Raw genomic sequence first — 21,498 nt, 5'->3', positions numbered from 1 at the left:
AACTTGGTAATCTGAATTAAATTCCTATCACAGTATGAGGAGGCCCCCTTCATGGGTGTTTGCTGTGCTCTGCAAGCTGAGGAGTTTCTCAAACTCGCATTTCTCAGCCAAAATCCTTAATGGTGGTCGCATGCACCTTTAATCCTAGCACTCATGAGGCAGAGGCAGGTGGGTATATGTGGGTTTGAGGCAAGCCTGGTCTACAAGAGCTAGTTCCAGGACAGACTCCAAAAGCTACAGAGAAACTCGAAAAAAAAAACAAATTAAAAAAAAATACGTTGGGCGGTGGTGGCACAGGCCTTTAATCCCAGCGATCTGAGACAGAGAGAGGTGGATCTCTGTGAGTTCGAGGCCAGCCTAGTCTACAGAGCAAGCTCCAGGACAGGCTCCAAAGTGACAGAGAAACCCTGTCTCAAAAAAAAAAAACAAACAAAAAAAGCATTTAGAGTTAGCTGAGCTGGGAACTAAATGTACCCGAGAGTCACCATGATAAACTTAGATTAAACCTCAACATCTCTGCTGCTTTCCCTTGTTTTTTGAGAGAGGCTCTCACTATGTAACGGTGGCTCCAGACCAGACTGGCCTCAAACTCAGAGATCCTCCTGCCTCTGCCTCCTGAGTGCTGGGTTTAAAGGCTTCCTTCACCACACCTGACTCTACAGCTTTCTTAAGGAAATGCCAAACTGAATCTTCCTAGCAAGACTTTACAAGAAAACCAAATCAGCGCTGGGGGCCCGGCAGAACATGTGCAAAGCACGCCAGGCTGTGTAGAAGAAAGAAGAGCCAGCGTCACTACCAGGAGTTCTCCAGAGCACAGAACTCCGTCTCCAGGGAAAACACCTTAGCACATTTAGTTAGCTGTTTGGTCCAGAAGCGACTTCTATAATCCATAGCAAAAAACAAACTATTAGCATCTATGACAAGCAGGTTCCCATTACAAAACTGCCCTTCAGCAATTGAGCAGGAAAGCAAGCTCAGAATAGTCTACGGGAGCGCTGCTTGAGACTCCGTGTGCTTCCTATAGGCGAGCCCAGCCCTGGTGTGGATGCCTCAGCTGGGCCAGCACCATCCACACAGTCTAGAAAAACATGCTTCAAGTGGTCTACCTTCAGAAAACAACCTTAAATGACTCTCTTTGGTGGGAGCCATCTCCTTCCAGTGCAGGCTTTCAAGTGAGAGAAATCCCACTGTGTCTGCCAGCACAGGAAACATTGTCAGCAGTCCAAAGGGAGAGGCTCTGCAGACACTGGGAATATGTCGTGTGTCTGTCCTCTTGCTGTCCATCTTGTTCCTGAAAGTCTATCTTAACTCCTGCCCTTCCAGAGCAGGAGTTGACAAGTGTAAGGTCACAGCAGCCTGTGACCAGGAAGAGCTGTATGAGCCCCAGGTTCAGATACATCTCCAACAGGAAATTTGACCCCGAAGTCCTGGTCTTGTGCTGGTGTGGGGGTGGAGGGTGTTCACCACACTAGGCAGATAGGACACCAATGGCTGTCTCTCAGGGCTTAGTTTTCTTGGGGAGATCACAGCGACGTCAGAACTAGCCATGCTGGAGATCCAAGATGAGGGAGACAGAAGGAGCTATCAGTGTGCAGTGGGAAAAGCTTATCCACTGGGGAAGCTAGGAAGGAATATAAGCGTGTGAGCTGAGTCCTTCCAAACACAAGGACCTGAGTGAGGGGAAAACTAGCCAAGAGCACCAGGAGAAGCTGGAATACAGAGGACATGAGGAAGGCAGAGGCAGACAGGGAGTGTGGCCTGAATGATGGAGCCAAGGAATCTAGTCGAAAATACAACTCCAGAGAGAAACTTCAGACCAGGACACACATTCTGGAAAGATCAATGTTCCAAATCCTGGCATTAGTAAAGGTCGGGAGAACCAGTTCAGATGGTTCCTGAAATTAATGGAGAGTATACTTAGTTTCTTTTTAAAGGTGAGGGGGGGAGGATCTGTGACAAGAAAAATGTTGTAGTTAGCAGCGTGGAGTTCTCAGAAGATTAAAAAAACTGAAGACCAGGTAGAGGAGCTTGACAGGTACAAAGGGGAAATTCTGGTTGGGTGACAAGGAGAGAATGTATTTTTAGCGTATAACTGAAGTGGGTTCTTGGTAAGTAGACATCCCAAGAGCCCAAAGATAGTCACAGAGAGGATAAAGAATGGATGGATTTGTTGAGGAGACCAAAGCAATAGACATGGCTTTGTGCACTTTCCCCTCCCACAAGATAAGTCAAAGCACAATATGCACTCATACTGTCAAAATGCGTGGACCCTAGCATCCACTTACCAAGTGTTAAGAACAAGGTGTGAAAATGACCTGCTTAATCTGGAGATCTGATAACTGAGTAACCTTAGAAACAGAAGGAAAACAGATCAAGACAAGCCTGTAAATGTCAGGAATAGGAGGCAAGGTAATGGAAGCAACAGCAACTAGAACAGGATAGTAATGGGCACACATAGAGAGTGGAGGAAAGCATGCAGAGGCACGCACACAGGAAGAGGAAGAGAAAATGAAGAGGGGGAGCTAGAGAGGTGTTAGGAAAAGCTGAAGGAGAGTGAGAAAGGCTTCCTCAGCTTGGAAAAAAGTTAATAGAAGACTTGTGCATGGCTGAGAAAATGGTAGCAATGATCTTACTTCCAGAAGGCAACCTGCCAAGAACATAAACTTGAAGCACTTGCTGCAGTCAGCACAGGGAAAGAGCTCCAGGTTTTCTTCAGACTGACTTTCCCCACTGTGTTTCCCTTTTCCCAGTCTTTCCACATCCCTGAGATTAGCTGAGACTCTTCTCTCTTTAGGCATGACTACACAGACTGGAATAAAACTTCAGATAGGCACAGCATAATCCAAGACATCCTCAATTATGTCAGGCAGCCTACTTGGTTTCTTACAGCTTCATGACCAGATACCAGAGGAAAGAAAGATTTTACTCATTACCTTGGCATCTTGGATGAGAGGACCATTAAACAGAATAAGAGAAATTTGGAGAGTGTAGTTAGTTCCTAAATATCTATCTATCTATTATAGGCAAAAAAGGCAAAATGGAGTTTTTGGAAAACCTCTTTCATGCATACGAAATCCCTCTTATATGTTTCCTTGCACTAAGTATGAACCTGCCCCTTTCCAAGGACTTCCTTCCTATTGGGATGACCATATACAAGAACACACTAGTTCAATAATCATCACCATATTAAGCAAAACAAAGCAAAAACCCATGGAACCATGATTTTACTTCCAGAAACCCCAAGTTCCTTTTTATGCTAGTACAACCAGAGTGCAAACTTACAGAAAAACAGTCAAGTGGGTCAGACTTCAGCACTCTTTAAACCTACTACACTGGTTTGCAGCTGAGGCCTCTAGAGAGAATAAGGGTTCAAACCCCTCTCTGCCCATCAGAATCGCACCCACCATCTTCTGTTTCTTGTCTAGAAAGCATCTCTCTGCAGCTTCCTCCTAGAGTTGCAAAGATAAAGCGGCTATGGGAGTGGTCCATCTTGTGCCTGCCTAAGGGAGGGGTTTCTTTTGGTCAGTCACGTTTTCACGTGCTCCCCTCCTCACACTCCATGGAAGAACGGATGGCGGAACACACCAGCATAAAGGAAACACAAAAGTAAATAAACACCACCAGAGTACAATGTCACCAAAGTGCAGGTGCAAAACGAAGCAATCCCATCTCTGCCGACCTGGACTTGCCACAAACCCCAGAGGAGGTCAGTCTTTTCATTTTTCTTGATTCGGGAACAAATCAGCAGGGAGGACAAGGTTCTTGCAGACAAAAAAAAATAATCAAAGCTGAAATGAGAACAACACATTTCGTTGGTAACGTTCACCTTTTTCAGAGAAACATCCTAGTGTTGTGCTTTTGAAAGTGAGGTTCAGGAGAACTGCCTGAATTAAACTCATCTAACACAAAACAGCAGGTAATTGACATGCATGAGTCACATTAGTGAACAGTAGTCAATTGGAAAGTCAAGACATACCAGACAGTGATGGTGCTCGCCTTTAATCCTAGCACTTGGAAGGCAGAGGCAGGCAGATCACTGTGAGTTCAAGGACAGCCTGGGCTACCAAGTGAGTTTCAGGACAGCGAGAGCTACACGGAGAAACCCTGTCTTGAAAAACAAAAACAAATCAAGACATTTAGCTAATGCAGTGGCTCATATCTGTAATCCCAGCACTTAAGAGAAGAATTATGAATTTGAAGTCAACATAGATTACATGAGTCTTGAGCTACAGTGAGAGACTGTCTCAAAAAACAAACAAACAGGGGCTGGAGAGATGGCTCAGCGATTAAGAGTATTGCCTGCTCTTCCAAAGGTCCTGAGTTCAATTCCCAGCAACCACATGGTGACTCACAACCATCTGTAATAAGGTCTGGTGCCCTCTTCTGACCTGCAGGCATACACACAGATAGAATATTGTATACATAACAAATAAATAAATATTTAAAAAACAAAGTAAGTTAATAGGTGATAGGAGAGAACTCACTGCATCATTTTAAAAGTGTGCTGGAAAGATAGTTGAGTAGTTAAGAGCATATGCTGCTCTTGCAAAGGAGTAGGGTTTGTTTTCCAGCACCCACACAATGGTTCACAACTACCCTTAACTCCAGTTCCAGGGGATCCAATGACCTCTTCTGAATTCTACTGGCACCAAGCACACAAGTGGCACACATACACACATGTAGGCGAAATAGAGGGGGACAAGATAAGATGGGGTAATGGAGTAGTGGTAAATATCAAAATCTCAACTATACACACACACACAGACACAGAGACACACACACAGACACAGAGACACACACGAAAATATGGAGTGAAACTGTAATTAATACCTGCTAATAAAGAAACAAATACGAAATATGATGGCAGGTAGAGAGAATTAGTGGCTTCTACTTTATACTCTATTTTTATTGTGATTAATTTTCATATACACTGTTTTCTTTCCTACTAAAACAAAATATAGGAGGAAAAAAAATCCTTAAAAGCCCATTATGAAGGAAAGAAACAAGCTAGAGCGAACTGTGGGGCTGACCTATTTATAGCAGAGGTTCTGAGCAGAGTCTGTAGTGCTGCGAATTGTACCAGTGAACTGTTCCTTGCAGGAAGTCTGGGAATCGTTCCCATCTGGGTCACCAACTGTTCTTTGCCAATGTCCTTTTTGTTGCTTAACCACCTACCATGACTAGCCAGGTGCCTGTGGGGGAGCCTTCCTCAGCTCCTGCTGCTGTGTAATGGACAAGGCTCCTCTCCCTGGCAGAGACAGACTGGCCATAATCAGGAGGGGCAGCCTGCAGTACTGACCTGTAGCCATCTCTCCAGCCCCAGATCTGCATGCTTAACGTTTACCGCAATGCTTGTGTCAAGAGCTGAAACAGTGCAAAGTGTTTAAAAGTGTATGCAGTTACTAGAGGTGCTGGTGTTGTCTTTGAGTGGAAACTTAGAGCAAAAACAGACAGACAGACAGGTCACATTTCCAGGCAGATCTGTTATCTGTCAAGTGTGAAAGTACTGAAAGGCCTCTTCTAGCTCTAACTTTGTAGATACACGTACACTGTACAGATGGTCCTGTTTGCAATTATCAAAGACTGGGCGACAAGACAGCAGCATCCCCAGAATTGGCCCAACCAAAGTTTTGTATCCTTCCTAGACCTGGCTCCTTCTTCCTTACCTTTAGGTTCAAACGCTGGTAGTCACTGGCCTTTGGTCTTCGAGTGACTTTGGATCTTTTTCCTTCTAGGGCAAAAGCAATAATCTGAGGAAAGGAAAAGAAAATAGATTAACATTTGGCTCTGTAATGATGTACTTCAGTTCCTGAAACCAGAGGCAGTTACCTAGCTCCACAAAGAGGCCTATTTAAATTTTATTCTCTCTCTCTTACTTTTCAGCGCTGGAGTTCAAACAAGGCATAGGAGGCAAATGCTGAATCAAGCATGCACATAACCTGAGTTCAAGCCTCAGCACCACAAAAGTAAGCAATGAAATTGTAAAGGTTTTAAAGGGGCTTGGTTACAAGAAAATCCTTTATACTATTTAATAAGGAACAGATGGAGGGTGTAGCCTGTGGGAATCTGTACGACTTAATTGTGGGGATCGAATCAAAGGTCTGCCAGTCAGTCCCCTTGCCAGAGAGCTCTAGGTCAGGTCCTTAAGGAAAGAGAGAGAGAGCATAATCACTGACTGTTTCCTAGCTACAAATGCACACTTTGCTCCCACACGTTGCCTCAACAGCTTCACTGATTTGCCGCTCTCATCACAAGCATGTGGATGTGGAATGAAGCCTGTGCCTTTGTACTAATGGTCCTTCTTCCCTTGTGCTTTATAGCATATGCCCGATGGCCATCACAAATTGAACTCTCCCGTTAAATCAGGCTACTGAAATTATCTTCAAAATCTCACACAACCATTTTGACATCAGAGTTGTTTCTAAAGGACACGGGTGCCACTTTAACCTCAACAATGGGTACATTTATGCAATTTCTCTTTCTGGTTGCAGAAGAGCTGTCTTTGGGCTTTATGGCACTGGTATTAGAGACTATGTACTGAAAATATTCTTTCTGCCTACAGATGGAAGACAGCGGCGGTAGAAGTTAGAAACGGCAAACTGTCTCAAGCATGGGAAAAAAGGAAGAGGCCTCTATATCAAGAACTCGGGCCCACAGAGGCTATGAAAGACCCGAGTTCCAAGTATGGGAGGAGAGTCTCAATTAGGTCAGGCCACGATTCATGCCCAACTTGGCACTTTACAGCACAACTCTCGGGAAACAGGTCGCATGATGAAAACACATGATTTACAAAACTAGAGTTTCATAAGCCCTAGTTGGGTGTGAAAAAAACTGAAGTTGATCTTGACACTCTCTGAGCCCACAAGCAGATGAGTGACAGACAGCTGTCCATGACCAAGCTCTAAGGTTAGGGAAATCCCAGTCTCCTCTTACCTTCCGCTTGTTGTGGTAAGCAATATAGAGGACAGCAACAAGAACAGCTGCGGTCACCAGATAGGCAAAGAAGTGGCTGCTCTCTGCACTGGTGTTTGCAGAGCTGTCCTTATAAGAGGTATCCTTCTCGTCATTCACAGACTCTATAAGCTGCCCCTCTCGGTTCTCACTGGAGGAAGGGTTCAACACCTTTCTACTCTCTTCTTCAAGTGGTAAGCCCTCTTCTGGCTCTATGTCACTCTCTTCCTTGGCTTCCACAGCTTCAGTAGGCTCTGAATACTTCTCTCCTCCCTCTGGCTTTAAAGAGAAGTCAGAGTCTCCTGCTGGTCTCTCCCCAGATTCAGTTTTGGAAGTAGGCGTTGATTTCTGTCCTTTTCCAGCTAGCTCGGTTTTCTCAATCTTGGGAGTCTCCTGATCTGATGGTTTGGAGACTGGCTCCTTGGAATCAACTTTTGTGGGCTTTTCCGGATCATTTTTTGTGGTCTTTTCCGGATCGTCTTTTGTGGTCTTTTCCGGATCATCTTTTGTGGGCTTTTCCTGTTCATCTTTTGTGGGCTTTTCCTGTTCATCTTTTGTGGGCTTTTCCTGTTCATCTTTTGTGGGCTTTTCCTGATCATCTTTTGTGGGCTTCTGCCCAGATTCCTCCTGTTTGGGGTCGGTTGGCGGGAGCTGTTGTGCAGACCCTGTTGACTTGGTATCTGCTGTTTCGGGCTGAGTTTTGGGATCAGCCGGCTCTTCTTTGTGGTGATCGGTTGCAGTGACCTGCTGTCCTGATACCAACGAACTGGAAACTGCTGCCGTAGTCTGCTCCACCGGGCCTACGTTAGCGGGTTGCTGTTGACTCGGCCCCGTCGGTCTGCCAGGCTCTGCCGACTTAGGAGACGCTACCTCCGTAGGAGGCGGGGACGTAGCGTTTTCTTCAGGAGACTTATCTTTTCTTGAGATGGTGTCTGAATCAGGAACAGGCAACAGAAAAAACAGTGAGTCCTCAGAAGAAAAGGCCGGGAGAAGAGAAGGGGGCTTGACTTCTCAGGGCGGGAAGAGCCAAGCGGCGATGGCCGAGGGAGAAGGTAGGAGATGCCCAGGGGATCGGGTCAGGCAAGGAAGCCGCCAGCTCCGGGGACGAGCCGCCGAGGTGAGGACGGGGGGACCTAAGGGACAGAGAGGGATGGGCGGCGGGGGAGTGGGGGATCTTACCCGTCACTGCGACACTTAGCAGGAGCAACGCAACCTGGAGCCGCATCCTGTAGTCTTTGCTTCCGCCCTCACTGCTGACGTGAGAAAGGCGCAAGGGACTTGGAGCGTGTGGCCCCTCCCTTTCCGGCGAGCTGTTCCTCTTCCGGCGCAGCACCGCCCCGGGGGCGGGCCATTGGGTCCGGGCCGTCAGCGGCTGTGCTTCCCGTTAGTAACGGGCTGCGCGTCAAGTTCCGCTCGTCCTGTTTTTCTCAGCGCTCTGACGAGCTCTGCAGTCTCTTTCCTTTTCACTTGTCCTCGCGCTTTTGAAATTGTTCTGACCGGCAGCCGCTGCGTCGCCTCTCGCGGCTCATGATGTGTGATCTCGAGGACGGGAGCCGCTTTGCTGCATCGTCGGCCCGGGTTTCTATCTTCTCCATTGCTGGTGTAGCTTTTCTCACTGCACACAAAATGTACCCTGTTCTGGTCTTTCCCGTCTAGAAACTTCGTCATCACTTCGTTACTGGTCGTAATCCTTTTCTTGATGGTCTCTAGGGCCCTTTGAATTTACCACGGATTTTTTTTCCCTAAATTTTTATGTATTTGAGACTGTATTGCTCTGTGGACAGGCTAGCCTCAAACTCGTGCCTCCTGAGTGTTTAGAATTACATGTGTCTCACCACGACCCTCTCGGGTTATTTATTTAAGACAGGACATCAAAAATGTATTTTAATTTGTGTGTACCACCTATGCACGGGTGCCCTTGGATACTAGACAAGGAGGTCGTATCCCCTAGAACTAGAGCTACAAGCAGTTTAGAACCATCTACATGGGTGCTGGGAACTGAACTCTAGTCCTGTGGGAGACGAGCACATACCCCTAACTGCTGAGCCATCTCTCTAATCCAGAATATAAAATCTCCTGTTGCCCAGATAGAAAACGACCTTTTTAATCCTACTACTGGATTACATACAGGCTTGTATTCCTCAAACCCAGTTTACATGGTAATAAGATTTTGTGCACACTAGACAAGAGCTCTGCCTCACCTCAGCAATTTTTGTTGTTTTCCAAGACAGTTTCTCTTTGTAGCCCTGGCTATCCTGGAACTCACTCTGTAGACCAGGCTGGCCTCGAACTCAAATATGCCTGCCTCTGCCAGAGTGCGGGGATTAAAGGTGTGAACCACCACCATCTGGCAGCAATACATTCTTAGTATTCCAAACAGCAAAGAATATATTTCTACTGTGCTGTTTGGATTATTAAGAATGTAATGTGTGTGTGTGTGTGTGTGTGTGTGTGTACATATATATATATATATATTCCTTAAAAAATTCTTTTAGGAAAGCCTGGCAGTGTGGCATATGTCTTCTAGCACCCAGGAGGCAGAGATCTCTGAGTTCGAGGCCAGCCTGGTTTAGTTTCAGGATAACCATGGCTACACTGAGAAACCCTGTCTTTAAAAAAAAAAAATCTTTTGGGGCTAGAGAGATAGCTGAGTGGTTAAAAAATGGTAACTGCTCTTCCAGAGGACCTGAGTTCCATTCCCAGACCAACAAGAGAGCTAACAAAGGTGTGTAACTCCAGTTTCAGAAGATCTGACACCCTCTTTTGGCCTCTACAGACATTGTATATTATATGCATACGGTGTACAGACATACATGTAGATTTTTTTTAATTTTTGCTTTCTGCCCATTTAAGGGTTGCTGTTCGCATTCAGTTCTGTGTCATCTGAGGTAGTGCTGGGTTGTTGAAACAGGTTGCTTGAGATCATTTATGAACATTTGCCAGGTTAGGTGTTTTGAAAACAGCAATTTAACAAATAGTAGGACCTAGCTCAAACTACAAGTCCCAACAACCATGTTCGTTTTATTTTTTTGTTGTTTGGAGACAGGCAGTCACAGCGGGCCTGGAACTCACTCGAAAGACCTTGAGTTGGCACCAGTCTTCCTTCCTCTGCCTTAGAAGTGCTGAGATTACAGTTGTGTGCCATCATGCCAAGTTCCATGGTCCTTAATTCCCTGGGGGTTTAAGACAGAGGCTATTCTAAGTAAAACTGTTATATTATTGTTTTATGTGTATGTGTATTTTATCTCCATTTGTGCTTATTCATCATGTGCCTTTCTGGGAGCCAAGGAAGCTCATCAGATCATTTGGGACTGGAGTTAAGAGATGGTTATGAGCTACCATATGGGTGCTGAATATTGACCCAGCTCTCTAGTCTCAGAGGCAAAGGACCTTTTGAACCACCAGAATTTGGAGACCAGTCTGAAGAACAAAGTAACACTCAGTCTCAAAAGTAGATGGTCATGATGGGGCACACCTTTAGTCTCAGCACTCAGGAGGCAGAGACAGGTAGATCTCTGTGAGTTCAAGGCCATACTGTTCCACAGAGTGAGTTCCCGGACAGCCAGTGCTACACAGAGAAACCCTTGAAAAAACAAGCAAAAAAAGTACATAAATAAGTAAGACTTTAATTTCATAAAGCTTGCAATCTGGTGAGGTCCATAAACATTATATAGATGTTTGTCCATGTTGGCTGTAATGGTTAATTTTTATTGTCAACCCGATGGACTTTAGAATCACCATGGGAAGAAATCTCTGGGCATGCCTGTGAGAGGTTATCTAGGTTAGGTTAACTGAGGTGGGAAGGCCCACCCTGGATGTGGACATTAGTATCTCCTGGGCTGGAGTCCTGGACTGAATAAAATGGAAACCAAGCTGAGCACAATATAGAACGTTTACGTCTCTCTGCTTCCTGACTGTGGATTCAGTGTGGCCAGCCACCTCCTCCTCTTGCTGCTGGGATTTTCCTGCCACGGTGCACTGCGTATTCCTGGGAACTCTAAGCCGAAGTCAACCTCTACATTACTTTTGTCAAGTAGTTTACAATGACATCCAGACACCAAGAACTGCAAAGCAAAAATATGAGAAGTGGGTATCAGGTGAGAATGAACAGTGGGACCGAGGACCAAAGGGTGTAGATATTCCTGGGGACTGATGAAAGGGGAGAGGGGATGAGGATCCCTGGCTGAGTCACCAGCACATGCAGGCAGTGGGGAGCCTGGTGTTGCGGGGAAGCCTAAAGAGCGGGTTTGTTGGTAACAAGGAGCGTCGAGGAGTCTGGAAGAGAGCCAGGCCAAAAACAAATCATCCGGGAGTGGCCCAGTACATAAGTCCTTATGCAATAGAAAATCTGTCAGCCAACTCTGGTTGAACAGTAAACTGGGCCCGTTCCAGCCAAAGAGGACTTGCTCTGTGGGAGACCTGAGTGTGATTAGATAGGACAGGTAGTCCTGGATGGCTGAAAGTTTTCAAAATTTCAGAATAGTACATGACACGAACACAGTTTCTGAAACAAGCACTTTTTCTGTTATTTATATAAAAATCCCTTTAATAAACTCCTTGCCACTTCTCCCTTCCTTTCCCCTCTCCCCTCTTCTTACATTACTGAAGAGAGAATAAAAAATCACAGAGGCGTGGGGAATCTACCAGATTATTTCTGGGACTGGACTTGCCTGGCGTGTAAGAGGCCCTGGGTACAGTCTCCAGAGCTAAAAAAAAAATCTTTAGAATGTTGACTCTGCCTTGGCTAGAGGAAGTGAACTGGCAAATGAATCTTTTTTTAAAAGAAACTTCTGTCTGCCTGCTTTAAGATAAATGTTTGACTAACATTTAAGGATATTGGCTTAGTGAGGGTGTGGGTGGGTGGGGAAGGCCGTGGCAAATAATTAAACCTGGCCTGGTGTCCACGTTACTAGGCAGGGGAGGAAAATCGTTCTGCTCCCACAGAGCTCTCGGGCATTTGTGTTTTATCTAAACAGTAGAAGAACCACTGAAGAGGTTCAAGCAGGGGCAAGGTGGAGGCAAAGTGGAGAGTGTGTGCCCATTAGTCTGCTCGTGTTGGAAAGAGTTGGCTAGGGCAGTGGGGAAAAGGAGACTGTTGCAGTGTTCCAGGTGCTGTGCAGCCCAGCAAGAATGATGGGAAGTAGTCAGAGTGGAGAGGAGACTGGGGAGCTGTACCAGCATGCTTCCCAGAAGGACCAGAAAGGAAGCAGGAGTTCTCTGTGAGTTCAAGTCCAGCCTGGTCTAAGGAGAGAGTTCCAGGACAGGCTCCAAAAGCTACAGAGACTCTGTCTCAGAAAAAACTAAATAAATAAATAAATAAATAAATAAATAAAATACTAAGACAAATACTCAGAAAGATTCAGCAATTTGCTCAAGGTTAGGGTTTGTTTTTTTAAATCAAACTTCTGATAACAGGGAGCTATTTTCTTTTTCATTCTCCTTCCTTTCTCTTCTCCCCCAGCTTTTCCTCTCATCTCACTATGCTGCCCACACTTCTCTCGAACTCCTGGGCCCAGGTGATCCTCCACCTCAGCTTCCTGAGTAGCAGCAACTACAGTGAGCAGCCAGCACTAGTATTACCCTGACTTTCTCCTTTACATTTTTGTTAACATACAAAGAATTAAGTTACATTGTGGCATTTTCAAACAATTTATTTTAGTTGGTTTTCTTTCTCCCCATTTTCCCCAATCCTGAGAATTCATAATGTGTCAAATTGATAGTAGAAAAAGTTCTTGACTTCCTATGTGTGCATGCATGCTTATTTGCGTGCGTGCATGTGTGTGTGTGTGTGTGTGTGTGTGTGTGTGCGTGCGTGTGTGTGTGTAGGCCAGAGGACAACCTCTGGTGTCATTCCTCTGGCACCATCTGCCTTTTACAGGGTCCTACACTGACATAGTAACGACTGAGTATGCTAGGCTTGTTGGCCAGTAAGCTTTGGGGATCTACCTGTCTGCACCTCCCCAGCAGTTGGGTTTTAAACTCACCCAGCTTTTTAACATGGGTTCTGAGGATCCAATTTCAGTCCTGCTTGTAAGGTAAGCATTTTACTGATTGTGCAATCTCCCCCTTGTTCTCTCTGGCATCTATGTATCTATTGAAGCTTTTATGTGTATGGGTGTTTCGTCACTATGTGTATACCTGGTGTTGTGGAGGCCAGAAGTTGGCATCAGATCCCCTGGGGCTGGAGCAATAGACAGTTGTGAGCTGCCACGTGGGTGCTGGGAATTGCAAGTGAGTTTTTAGAAGAGCAGTAAGTGCTCTTAACTGCTGAGTCATCTCTTCAGCCTCTGTTTGTTTGAGTAGGACCTAGTTTCGCAAACAAGCAAACAGAGGCTGAAGAGATATTGACTGTTAGGGCTGGAGAGATGGCTCAACAGTAAGAGCATGGGTCGCTATTGCATAGGACTTGGTTTCACCGCCCCGTATCAAGCACATAATGGCTCACAACTAACCTTAACTCCAGTTCTGGGGGGTTCAACACCATCTTCTGGCTTCTGTGAGCACCTGACATATATATACATTCATGCAAAATACCCATACACACAAAAAATAAAATAAAAATAAAAACATTTAGCTGGGCAATGGTGGTGCGCACCTTTAATCCCAGTACTTGGGAGGCAGAAGCTGGTGGATCTCAGTGAGTCCAAGGCCAGCCTGGTCTACAGAGAGAGTTCCAGGACAGCCAGGATTGTTACACAGAGAAACCCTGTCTCAATAATAATAATAATAATAAATTAAATAAATAAAAACAGTTGAGAGTTAGATCAATTGTGTACAATGTTTAACAGTTCATAGCCTATACTTAAACTTCTAAAGTTATCATTATAAATAATATACTCCATATGGAAAAGTTAGGAAATGAAGATAAGTCAAAGTAAGAAAATAATTTAAAAAAATTTTTTTCAAGACAGAGTCACTCTGTAGACCAGGTTAACCTCAAATTTACAAAGATCACCTACCTCTACCTCCCAAGGGCTGGGATTAAAGGCAGAAGTTTTTTTTTTTTTCCTAGAGCTATTGTTGTGAACATTTTTTTTCTAGTCATATATGTACACATGATAGCTAACTGAAAACACAGCAAGGTATAAACCATATATACACATTCCACCATGCAGGACTCCTGTGGATGCCGGTGCTCTGTGAGTCATATCGCTTGTCATCTGGGACATCAGCGTCTCCTTGATTTCTACTAAGTTTTCCTCTCGACATCCTTGGAATGCTCTGATTTGTCACAGAATGCAGAGCTTCGAGAAGGAAGGGGAAACGAACAGCACCAAGCAGCAGAGGGCTGAAATAAGATTCCTGGTTAGATGCTGTGCTGGCTAGTTTTATGTCAACTCGACACAAGCTGGAGTTAACTGAAAGGAGGAAACCTCAATTGAGAAAATGCCTCCATAAGATCCAACTGTAAGGCATTAGTTAAATTAGTGACCAGTGGGGGAGGGCCCAGCCCATTGTGGGTGGGGCCATCCCTGGGCTGGTGGTCCTGGGTTCTATAACAGAGCAGGCTGAATAGACCATGGGGAGCAAGTCAGTAAGCAGCTCCCCTCCATGGCCTCTGCACCAGCTCCTGCCTCCAGGTTCCTGCTCTGTTTGAGTTCCTGTCCTGACTTCCTTCAGTGAATGTAATTGTAAGGTGGAAGCATTAGCCAAATAAACCCTTTCCTCCCTAATTGGTCATGGTGTTTCACTGCAGCAACAGAAACGCTAACTAAGACAGATGCCTCAGCCAAGCGGTGGTGAGAGTTTGGCTGCAGAGGGGTCAGCAGTGACAAGCTAGCTGCCCTGGGCATGAGCAGATGAAACACAGGGATCCTTCTGTGAGGGAACTTTAGTGACTAAGGGAAAGGAGTTGGGGAGGGAGGGAGAGAGAAAGAGCAGAGATACTATGATCACGAGAATAGCGTACAAAGTGTGAAAGGTGGAGTCACAAGTATAGAGGTTGGATTTGTGGCAGTATAGGAGTGAGTTTTAGGTCTGGGGATCACAAGTATAGAGGTTGGATTTGCGGCAGTATAGGAGTGAGTTTTAGGTCTGGGGATCACAAGTATAGAGGTTGGATTTGCGGCAGTATAGGAGTGAGTTTTAGGTCTGAGGATCACAAGTATAGAGGTTGGATTTGCGGGAGTATAGGAGTGAGTTTTAGGTCTGGGGATCACAAGTATAGAGGTTGGATTTGCGGCAGTATAGGAGTGAGTTTTAGGTCTGGGGATCAAAACAGCAAAATCAGAGCATTCCCATTGGCCTCGATTTTCTTCCTTTCCTCCTTCCTTCTTTTCCCCCCCTGTAAAGTATATTTTATCTTATGTGCATGAGTGTTTTGTCTTCATGTATGTATGTGGGCATGTGCGTGCCCAGTACCCAAGGGTCAGAAGTAGGCACTGGGTCCCCCGGAACTGGAGTTACAGATGACTGTGGGCTGTCATGTCGGTGTTTGAACTTGGGTTCTCCACAAGAGCAAGGAGAGTTCTTCACCTCTGAGTCATCCCTCCAGACCCTCTTTTCCTTTCTCCTTCTCTGAGACAGGGTCTCATGTATTCCAAGCTGGCCGCAAACTAGCTTTGTAGCCTGAGGATGACCTTGAAGTTCTGGTCCTCCAGCTCCTACTTCCTGAGTGCCTGGATCACATGTGCTAGGAGGTGCTCTACCAACCGAGCTACACTCTTAGCCCTCAATGTTCCAGGTATTCTGAGAGGTAAGCCTTCTTTCAAGAGTGAGGAGGTAGAGACCATGTTGGGGCTGAGAGGGAGAATGAGTATAGATGCTGAGCGGGTAAGGAGGGAGCAGACAAAGGATAGGTGTGGAGGAAGGATCGGGTCTAACATGGCTCATCCCCACGCCATGCTTCTTCCTGGGGCAGGCTTGGAGGAAGCAGAAGATAACATTGCCTCTTAACTTACGGCAATTGCACTTGAAGGAAGAAGCAGAAAGGAATTTCTTCTTCTTTCTAAAGTGTATGTAGGGGGGTAGGTCTTACATTGTTGCCCAGATTGGCCTGGAACCCCAAGGTCAAACCATCCTCCTGCCTCAGCGTGGTAGTTAGTCACTGTGCCAAGCTGAAAGTAGATTGTAGTAGGAGTCCGCTGTGTGTTCCTGGCTGCCCAGACTCCTGAAATAACCACACAGAAACAATATAACTTGCAATTCTCCCACACCAGTAGATTAATAAATCTTAAAATTTCTTTGTATCCCTTCATGATTAAAAATAACACCAACAACTAAGAAAAGGGAAAGCAGGGCCTCAACCTGAAGAGGGTGTGCATGGAAACTACCACCAACGTACTCGATGGAAAGAAATTGGAGACCTTTTTCTTTTTTCCAAAATAAGCAACGGTTTTCTCGACTGTTTTTTTTTTCTTATTTATTTTGTGTGTGTGTGTAGGTCAGAGGACAACTCCTGGCTGTGGGTTTTGCCCTTCCTCCATGTTAATCCTGGGAATCTCACGTAGACCTCAGCCTCACTTGGTAGGAAGTGTCTTCACCTGCTGGGACTCCTTATCAGTCCTTAACAGGATTTCTTTACTGTTTTCAAATTTTTATTACATTTTATTTATTTTGTGTATATTTGTGTGAGTGTGTGCGTGTGTGCCACAGTATTCGTGTGGAGGTCAGTGGCCAGTTTGCAGGAATCAGGAATCAGTTCTCTCATGAATCAGTTCTATGTGTGTGGGTCCTGAGGATGGACCTTGAGGCTTGATAGCAGGCACCTCTACCCACTAAGCCCCCCCTTCTTTTAAGATTTATTTTGTGTACATGAGTGCTTTACCTGCATGTATGCATGTGTACCACATGCATGCCTGGTTTCCTCAAAAGTCAGAGGAGGGTTTCAGATCTTCTGGAACTAGGGTTATGGATGGATGGTAGTGAGCCACCATGTCAGCACTGGGAATCAAACCCAGGTCCTCTGCAAGAGTAGCAAGTGCTCTTAACCACTGAGCCATGTCTCTCGCCCTCCCACTAAGCCATCTCAATAGTTCCATGTATGGAATTTAATGGTGATAGGAGACGTCATGAGGAGTGTCTGTGAGGGTGTTTCCATGACAGGGAAGACCAGTTCTGACTACGGGCAGTGCAGTCCCATGGGTTGGAGTCCTGGACTGAACCAAAGGTGAAAGTTAACTGAGAACCAGCGTGCATCTGCTTCCTGCCTGCGACATAAGCTGGGCATCAGAATGCATTTGCTTTCTTTCTGCAGACATAAAGTGAACAGCGACTTCACACTCCTGCCACATGCCTTTATAACATGATGGATTTTTATCCCTTCTCAGACTGTGAGCCAAAATGCGTCCTTTTTTTGTTAGTGGGCTTTGGTGAGGTATTTTGTCACAACAATGGAAAAAGTAGCTAATATGGTTTCCAAACTGATACACCAACAGTCTTTGGTAAATTCTAATTTGGCTTCTTTGCAGAATCGATCAGTTGATCTTAAGATTCACATGGAAGCTCAGCAGTGCTGTAAAAATACTGCCAGAGGACTCACGCTTCCTAACTTGATTGACCTTAGAATGTATTTTATCATTTATTACATGTATCTCTATGTGTGGGTATGCACTTTTAAGTACCCACAGAAACCACAAGAGGGCTTTGGGTCCTCTGGAACTAGAGTTACAGGCAGCTGTGAGCTGCCAGGTGAGGGTGCTGGCAATCAACTTTTGGTCCTCTGAAAAACTAACAAGTCCTCTCAACTGCGAAGCCATCTCTCCAACCTTAAAGCTACTGTAACGCTCCAGTAGAGAGGACGATATGGTGCTAGTGCAAGGGCACGGGGATGAACAGGACAGAACCGAGTTTAGAACAAGCTTGCTCATTCGTCATTAATTCATTTTTGATGAGGGTACCAGGATAGCTCACTGCGGGCAGAGGCTTTGAATAACGCCAGGGCAGTTAGCCCACAGGTACACAAAAAGATGCTATGTACATCAGTATTAGGGAAATACCAATCAAAATCAATGAAATATGAGTTTAGAAAAGCTAGAAAACTAGTATTGGCGAGGCAAAGGTGGGTCAGAGCTTGCAAGTAGGAGCAGAACACGGTGCAGCTGCTAGGAGAAAGTCTGCGGCTTCCTTAAGAAATTAAAACAGCTACTTATGGGACATAATGGTCACACTCCTAGTTACCCCCAAAGAATTAAAAGAAAATCTTCTTTTGTTTGTTCATTTTTCACAGCAGGGTTTCTCTGTGTAGCCCTGGCTGTTTTGGAACTTGATCTGTAGACCAGGCTGGCCTCAAACTCAAAGATCCACCTGCCTCTGCCTTCCGAGTGCTGGGATGAAAGGTGTGAGCCACCACTACCTGGCATACTTGTATGTGAATGTACATAACAGCATTATTCATGAAAGTCAGAGGGTTCTGGGAATAGAACACAAGTCCTCTGCAACATGGTTGCATTCAATATTTGACATCAAATGAACAGATAAGTGCAAGGTGGTTTATATATATATATATAGTGGGCAGGGAGGAAGGGTAGCTCAGTGGTAGAACGTTAGCTTATTTCTTACAAAGTCCAGGGTTTGATTCCCAGGACCATCATAACATATACATACATACATATATACACACACACATACATACACATTCATTCATATGTGTGTATATTTATGTGTATATATGTGTGTATATATATGTGTGTGTGTAATGAATGATTACAATTCTGTTACTACAGCAACTATTTTTAATTTTTTTTTAAACAGGGTCTTACTATGTGGCCCTGACTAGCTTGGAACTTGCTATGTAGACCATTTTGGTCTAGAACTCACAGAGATCCACCTGCCTCTGCCTTCAGAATGCTGAGATTAAAGGTGTACACCATCATACCTTGTGCTATTTTGTTTTTTTGAGAGTGTCTAAGTATTCCAATCTGACCTCCACTTAGATTTGCAGCAGAGGATGGCCTCGAACCTTGGATCCTCTCAAGGGCTTTGTGTGTGCTAGGCAGGCTCTCTACTAACTGAGCGGTACGGCTAGCTATTCAGCTACTCTTTTGAACCAGGGACTAGTCACTGTTTACAGTTTCCAGTTCTCCACCCTGTCCTAGTTCCTCAATGTGACCTACCCTATGGCTGCCAAACACAACCATCTCCTGGTAAACACTTCCTTGTGAGGCAGAATGCAAGCAAATGGAAGTCTAGTCAATAGAAACCATTCAATAGTAAAAGAACCTGTGTGGCCTTCGTCATTGCTCAGAGCATGATAGGAATTAAGGACCCCACCCCCCACTTTTTGCTCTTTTTCATAGCACACCTTTAGTTCCAACACTGGGGCGGCAGAGGCAGGCAGATCTCTGTGAGTTCACGGCCAGTCACAAAGTGAATCCCAGTTCAGCCAAGGCTTCATAGCAAGATTTTGTATTAAAAAACCAAATAGATAAATAAAAAGATGTATTTGTACACATCTATGCATATGACTGTATGTGCACCTGTGTCTGTTTGGGTGTGGTAAGTGCCGGAAAAGGGTGTTCAGCTTTCTTCATTCATCCTCTGCTGAACACTTTGAAGCAAGGTTTCTCCCTCAGCGTGGAGCCTGAGTTTTCTAAGCTGGACTGAAAGGTGTGCGAGGGTCAGTCGTTAATGTGGGTGCTCAGATCCGAACTTGGCCCCGTGACTGTGCAGCAAGGGTCTTAAGTACTGAGCCATCTTTGTAGCCTGACTAGAGAGCAATCCCGGTCGCAGGGTTGTAAATGTACTGAATGCTACCTGGAAATGGCGAAATGGTTTTATTTTTATTTTTTTTATTTATTTATTATGTATACAATATTCTGTCTGTGTGTATGTCTGCAGGCCAGAAGAGGGCACCAGACCTCATTACAGATGGTTGTGAGCCACCATGTGGTTGCTGGGAATTGAACTCAGGACCTTTGGAAGAGCAGGCAATGCTCTTAACCACTGAGCCATCTCTCCAGCCCCCGAAATGGTTTTATTTATTTTTTTTTAAAGCAGGAGCTCATGTCACATAAGCTGGCCTCAAACTCACTATGTAGCCAAAGATGACAATAAACTTCTGGTCTGGTCGTCTTGCTTCCACTTGGCCTTATGTGGTGCTGGGGACTGAAACTTGGGTGCTGCGCGTGCTAGCCAAGTACTCTAGCAGTTGGGCTATATTCCAGCCCTAAATACAAAAATGTTAAACTCATGCTAAATGCATTTTACTGCTGTTAAAAAATATCAAAATATTGATCCAAGGTATAACACGGGTACACTTGAAAACATGACACAGGGAACTTGGTGATAGATGACCTCATGTCGAATTATTTTGGATAAATCCTAGCATAAACAAATTTATAGAGATAAAATAGATTACTGGCTGGCTTGTGTTGGAGTGGAGCAGATAGGGAGTCACCTTCAACGGATACAGTTTCTCTTGGGAAAAATGATGGAGGAGAGTTATCTGTCTATGTTTCTTTCATTGGTTAATTAATAAAGAAAACTGCCTTGGCCCTTTAAGAGACAGAAAATTAGGTAGGCACAGTAGACAGAACAGAATTGTGGGAACAAGGAAGCAGAGTTGGGGAGACGCTTCAGGCATTCGCCATAGTGAGACTCCATGCTGCTCCTCTCCGAGATGGACGCAGGTTAAGATCTCTCCTGGTAAGCCACACCTCGTGGTGCTACCCAGATTACTAAATATGGGTTAAAGGAAGATGTGAGAATTAACCAATAAGAGGCTACAGATAATGGGCCAGGCAGTGTTTAAAAGAATACAGTTTCCCTGTAATTATTTTGGGTAAAGCTAGCCAGGTGGCGGGTGGCGGGACGCAGCCCCTCCGCTTCACACTACAGATTGGCGCTCCAACGTGGTGACTAAATCCACGTAAAAACCTGTAAAAGCTTCAAATAAAGGAGAGAGAGTGTTTAACACAGCTTTTTGCTGTTTGCCTGGACGTACTATAGAGAGATTTCCTGTTTCGGCAATAGCGACAGAGAAAAAGCTGAGTCATTTTAAAACGCGGCTTCCTTGTGCTGTGCTGCCAGTGCAAACTCTGGCTTTAAAGCATTTCAATGGCTTTTATGAACTGGATGTTTGTGTGCCTGCTTGGGATCGGAAAGAAAGTGCTCTGAGATGATGCCAATGGCTCACTGCTCCCCACCTGCACCTGGGCAGATGGCGGAATCAGGCTTAGGCGAGCGGGAGAGCATGGCGGATTCCTGCCGCCATAGAGAGAGAGGTGTTTTCAGACTGCGCGGTGCTCTGCGTGTCAGATTTGACTGTAACTTGGATAAAGAGTTTCTGTGCTGCACGCTCAGTATCAGAATTAAACTGCTGAGTGCAGCTCCAATGTGGACTGCTGTGTACCTATAACTGTGTGCAGCTCAGGGACACCAAACGACTGAGGCAGTAGCAGCTCTGGCTCTGCTCCGCCCTGGTAAACTGTGCTGACCTCAGGCAGGTCTATCGTAATTACCATAATAACAGCGCAGTTAAGGTTTAGACTTGGCTGTAAACAGGCGGTACTGTATTACCTCTACCTGGCGTAACTTAAGTTTTTAAGAAGTGGTTAACCTTTCAAGAAGTGCTCCTGGATATTAAAAAATTACAGATTCACAATAATA

The 21,498-nt window shown here is 45.2% G+C and overlaps 1 protein-coding gene and 1 long non-coding RNA gene across 2 annotated transcripts; one reads left to right on the top strand and one right to left on the bottom strand.

Moving 5' to 3' along the window:
- Positions 1 to 3,205: 3,205 nt before the first annotated feature.
- Tgoln2 (trans-golgi network protein 2) lies at positions 3,206 to 8,258 on the bottom strand. The gene is made up of 4 exons (XM_038319670.2): positions 8,131 to 8,258; positions 6,934 to 7,883; positions 5,667 to 5,750; positions 3,206 to 3,788 (listed from the first exon to the last, which is right to left on the bottom strand). The coding sequence occupies exons 1-4, from the start codon at positions 8,174 to 8,176 to the stop codon at positions 3,783 to 3,785; spliced, it is 1,086 nt and encodes a 361-aa protein (XP_038175598.1). The 5' UTR covers positions 8,177 to 8,258; the 3' UTR covers positions 3,206 to 3,782.
- Positions 8,259 to 11,900: 3,642 nt separating this feature from the next.
- Positions 11,901 to 14,375, top strand: LOC119807613. The gene is made up of 3 exons (XR_005284319.1): positions 11,901 to 12,170; positions 12,830 to 12,986; positions 14,067 to 14,375. It is a non-coding gene; the product is annotated as an uncharacterized LOC119807613 (long non-coding RNA).
- Positions 14,376 to 21,498: the final 7,123 nt, after the last annotated feature.

Source organism: Arvicola amphibius, chromosome 2 (assembly GCF_903992535.2).
Source record: "Arvicola amphibius chromosome 2, mArvAmp1.2, whole genome shotgun sequence".
NCBI lineage: Eukaryota > Metazoa > Chordata > Mammalia > Rodentia > Cricetidae > Arvicola > Arvicola amphibius.
This window is presented reverse-complemented; position numbering and strand designations above follow the sequence as displayed.

Bases quoted from the DNA above. Each gene is read 5' to 3' on its own strand.
- Tgoln2 (XM_038319670.2), bottom strand. From the start codon at position 8,176: ATGCGGCTCCAGGTTGCGTTGCTCCTGCTAAGTGTCGCAGTGACGG. The intron at 7,884-8,130 runs GTAAGATCCCCC...TTCCTGATTCAG, and splicing joins GCTAAGTGTCGCAGTGACGG to ACACCATCTCAAGAAAAGAT. The intron at 5,751-6,933 runs GTAAGAGGAGAC...TCCTTTCCTCAG, and splicing joins CTTACCACAACAAGCGGAAG to ATTATTGCTTTTGCCCTAGA.